Source organism: Hypanus sabinus, chromosome 15 (genome assembly GCF_030144855.1).
Source record: "Hypanus sabinus isolate sHypSab1 chromosome 15, sHypSab1.hap1, whole genome shotgun sequence".
Classification (NCBI taxonomy): Eukaryota; Metazoa; Chordata; class Chondrichthyes; order Myliobatiformes; family Dasyatidae; genus Hypanus; species Hypanus sabinus.
In genome coordinates, this window is record NC_082720.1 from 57,462,743 (window position 1) to 57,467,280 (window position 4,538).

Here is a 4,538-nt window from a genome sequence, read left to right on the forward strand (position 1 = left end):
TCTACTGGCTGAGGGTAACGCGCCTGCGCAGTCTCGCTTCTCTTTAACCCGAGTACGTATTTAAACTAATTCCCTCGCTCCGAAAAATCAGCAGTTAACTCGCAGCCTTCATGCACGGAATTGAAAACCGTTGAAGATTCCTTGCCTTTTAAATCCTTCGCGCTCTGCTGGCTGACGTCATGCGCCTGCACAGTCTCGCCTCTCTCTAACCTGAGTACGTAGTTAAACCTGACTATATGTGCACATAAACGTTGGATCTCATTTCTGGAATATGTTTGAGATAAATTTGCAGGCATTAGACTCTGGACCCGTCGCAATTTGATCTTAACATCAAGTGCTTACTTATGTTGTGGATGTAAATGATAATGTGCCAGAGATGTTTCTGTCTACATTATTTATCCCTTACATATTTTTCGGGTCAAATTTGACCCGTTTTGACATTTGACAGCAGTAAAAACACCCTAAATGCCATTTTGAGCCGAAGTTTGATGACCTTTCCTAAAGTCACCCAAAATGTGCAAAAATGAAAATATTTTTTCATTTATCCAACATCCATTTATTGCCCTTATTACAAGGCCTCTGAACCGGGGTATATCTTCACCCAATTTCACTTGAACCCCAACACTGAACCGTTCCCACACCCTGTGGACTCACTTTCAAGGAATCTTCCTTCTCATGTTCTCGAAATTTATTTCCTATTCATTTACTACTTTTGTTTTTACTTTTTATAGTACAGTTTGCTTACTGATGCACCTAGGTTTGTTTGTCCGCTTTGTTATGTTCAGTTTTCATTAATCTTGTTGCTTTTCATTTTATTTACGTTGAATGCCCGCGAGAAATCGAATCTTTGATTATTAAAACTTCGATAATAAATGTAGAATGCACTTTGAACTCTGAACAGCTATATATGCAGGAGTAGTTAACATAGTAGACTTACGTTTATTCTGGACCAACTTTCATTGCACTAAATTGTCAAAAACTGAAAGTAAGGTTTCATTGGTATTCTTATTGTGCAACATTAAATACAGAGTTTCCGGCAGATTTTGAGGCAGTACAGCTTTAAGAAATTAAGGTAATTCTGATTGGCTAAGAATCAATGTGCCTGCGTTCACCAATCAGAAGCTGAAATGAAACTGGTGATCCGGACGGCCCTTTCCACTGTTCAGCCACCATGATGCCCAGTAAGAAGGAGAAAGAAATCGGATTGCGTGTAGCTCCGTCGCTTTTGTCCTGGAATATCATCGCAACTATAAAGCAATTTAGAACAAAATAACACGTGAAGTGATCCGATAGGTTCGCAGAATGGAAAGGTATTTTATATTCAGTTTTTTTCAAGTTTTACAAACGGGAATCTAGAGAGCCGTGGAAAGTAAAATGTATAGTACCGTCTCATACTGAAGCAAAAGAAAGGGTTGCACTTGAAATGAGGTATAACATATGCATTTTCCTGAAATGCCAACGCCTGTGTTTTGTGTTTTCATTGTGGAATCTGTGTTCTGGGCAAATTCGGTATTCAATCCCTGAAGAACTGCAACTGGACGCCTTTGTTGGAAACATCGCTGCCGATTTAGGTTTAGATAAAGAGCTATTGTCTGATCGCAGATTACGAGTTGCGGCCCAACCGAATAAACATTACGTCGACATAAATTTGGATAATGGAAATTTAATTGTGAAAGAAAAGATCGACAGGGAAAAGCTTTGTGGGTCGAGCCCCGACTGTGTCTTATCGTTGGATGTAGTGCTAGAGAATCCGTTAACTCTGTATCAGGTGGAGGTGGAGATTCTTGATGTAAATGACAATGCTCCCAGCTTCCAAAAGAACCAGATACGCCTGGAAATCTCTGAGATTGCCGCTACGGGAACGCGCTTTACTCTCGAGTCCGCGCACGATCCGGACATCGGGTCGAACTCTTTGCAAACGTATCAGCTACTCCCGAATGAATATTTTTCTCTGGATGTACAAATCCGCAGTGACAGAAGAACGTTGCCAGTGTTGGTGTTGCAGCGAGCCCTGGACAGAGAGACGATGTCGAAACACAAATTAACGGTAATAGCAAAAGATGGCGGTGTTCCCGTGAGATCGGGCACGGTTCAAGTTACAATCACGGTAAAAGATATAAATGATAACTCACCTGTGTTCCCCCAGTCAGTGTATAGGATTAGTTTGCTGGAGTCGGTTCCCCAGGGAACATTAGTCATCAGATTAAACGCAACAGACTTGGACGATGGTCCAAATGGAGAGATAATATACTCTTTCAGTAGTCATTGTTCCGCTATAGTACGTGAACTATTTGGTGTGGATTCAAAAACTGGTGAAATCAGAGTTAAAGGAGCATTAGATTATGAAAGAAACAATGCGTTTGAGATTAACGTGCAGGCCATGGACAAGGGCTCTGGGGCAATACCCGTGCATTGTGATATTTTCGTTGACATCGTCGATGTGAATGATAACGCACCTGAGGTGGAGTTAAGATCCCTTTCAAGTGCCGTACCTGAGCACGCTCCGCTTGGGACAATAGTGGCTTTATTCACTGCAACAGATAAAGATTCGGGAGAAAATGGACAAGTACAGTGTGAAATCGTGAATCAACTGCCATTTAAACTAGAGTCAAACAGGAAACATTACTATAAATTGCTGATTACTCATTTATTGGATCGCGAAAATATTTCTAGGTATGATGTTACTATCACATGCACGGATGCAGGCGACCCTCCGCTAACTTCGAAGAAAACCATGCGAGTAGAAGTCTCAGATATAAATGACAACACACCACTATTTACGCAGCCTGTGTATATGGCACGCTTTATGGAAAACAATATAATAGGAGCTTCTATAATGTCAGTGACAGCTTTTGATCCCGATGAAGGAGAAAACGCTCGATTGTTATTTTCTATAATACCTATGCAGTTTCAAGGCACCCCGATCGCTAATCTTTTCTCTATCAACCCACAGAGTGGCGAGATATTTGCTCAGCAGCCTTTTGATTACGAACAATTAAAAAGGTTTCAATTTCAGGTTCAAGTGCAGGATTCTGGGGTCCCACCACTTACCAGTAACGCTTCAGTGGACATTGTCATCCTCGACCAGAATGACAACGCCCCAGTGATCGTGCATCCTTTGCCTGATTATGGGTCAACAGTAACCGAAACAATGCTTCGGTTTGCAGAACCAGGGTACTTGGTTGTAAAGGTGTCGGCCACCGATGCCGACGCTGGAGAGAATGCTCATCTCTTTTATCAGATTCTCCAACCAATTCATTCTAATCTTTTTACCATTTCTGCGGACACTGGGGAAGTTTGGACTATCCGTCGCATTACGAACACGGATGCCTCTAAACAAAGATTGTTGATTATGGTAAACGATAATGGAACTCCATCACTCTCAGCCACATTGACTTTATTATTAACTGTGGTGGACGAGGATCGTGAAACTTTTTCCAGTGTTACCAGTTTGTCGAACGATGCGGGTTTCACCCCTGACGTGAGCCTTTCGTTGGTAATTGCATTAGGGATAATCTCTACCATTTTCCTTATAGTTTTAATTATCCTCGCTTCTATACTTCAGAAAGATAGGGGCGGTTTGAAATGCCAGTCCAGCATCCTTGGTGTTTGTTGCTGTTCAGAAACAAGAAATTCTTTCAATGGAATTCAAAAGGCCAGCAGAAGCCTTCAGATACCACCGAACTATGTTGAGGTATTTGGGGGTGATCCACTTTCCCAGAGCTTTCGATACGAATCATGTTCGACATTGCAGTCTACGAAGAGAGACTTCATCACTCCGAACCCGCACAGGCCATCTCACAGCAATAAGAGAGTCCAGAATGAATCCACTGGGAAGGAAAACATCAGAGTAATGGATTCTGATCATCACAGTAAGGCTGTAAGCAATGAGGTGAGGTGTTTCATAGCAAAAGGTATAATACGAAACAAAAATTGAAAATGCTGGAAATGCCAGGCTTGCACCGGTGGGTAAAGAAGTCGGCTTAATATGCCTCTGAAATTAACATGCAATAAATATCGCAACCTCAGCCAATTATCTTCCCACTGATTTTGCCTGACCGGTTGAGCATTTCCAGAATTTCTAGTCTTTTTAAGGGAAAATACATATTTGTGTCGAGAGCACGAACATCATAATATGCTTAGTGCCGAAGTACTCACAATGCAGTTTCCTGACACGTTCTATTGGCTCTCAACATGTTTTGTGAGTTTGTTTTATAAATACCTTTGAGGGCTAATTTTAGTTCCTCTGTTTTCTTGTCACACCACGTTTAACAAATGACCGTGCGGAATCCAATGAAATCTAACAGAGATTGTTTTCTGCTGTATTCCCCGAGAGACATACTTGAGGTCATTCTTGTCTTTAAGTCAAAAAGTTCTGGTTTGAAATCCTGCAAAATTACGGGCCAAATGTTCATCTAGTATGAAGAGCATTGTGCGTGACTGGAGATTGCAATTTTCAGATGAAATGTTAAAGTGGGTGTCCTTCTTCTGCTTCGTGTTTAGAAGTAACAGTAAAAAAGCTGCAAAAACAGGTTATT

At 41.4% G+C, this 4,538-nt stretch overlaps 1 protein-coding gene across 1 annotated transcript; it reads left to right on the forward strand.

Annotated features, from left to right (window-relative positions):
* Positions 1-1,423: 1,423 nt before the first annotated feature.
* Positions 1,424-3,937, forward strand: LOC132405248 (protocadherin-10-like). The gene has a single exon (XM_059989931.1). It carries the CDS (start codon positions 1,424-1,426, stop codon positions 3,935-3,937), a length of 2,514 nt encoding a protein of 837 aa, XP_059845914.1.
* Positions 3,938-4,538: the final 601 nt, after the last annotated feature.

Bases quoted from the DNA above. Each gene is read 5' to 3' on its own strand.
- LOC132405248 (XM_059989931.1), top strand. From the start codon at position 1,424: ATGAGGTATAACATATGCATTTTCCTGAAATGCCAACGCCTGTGTTTT.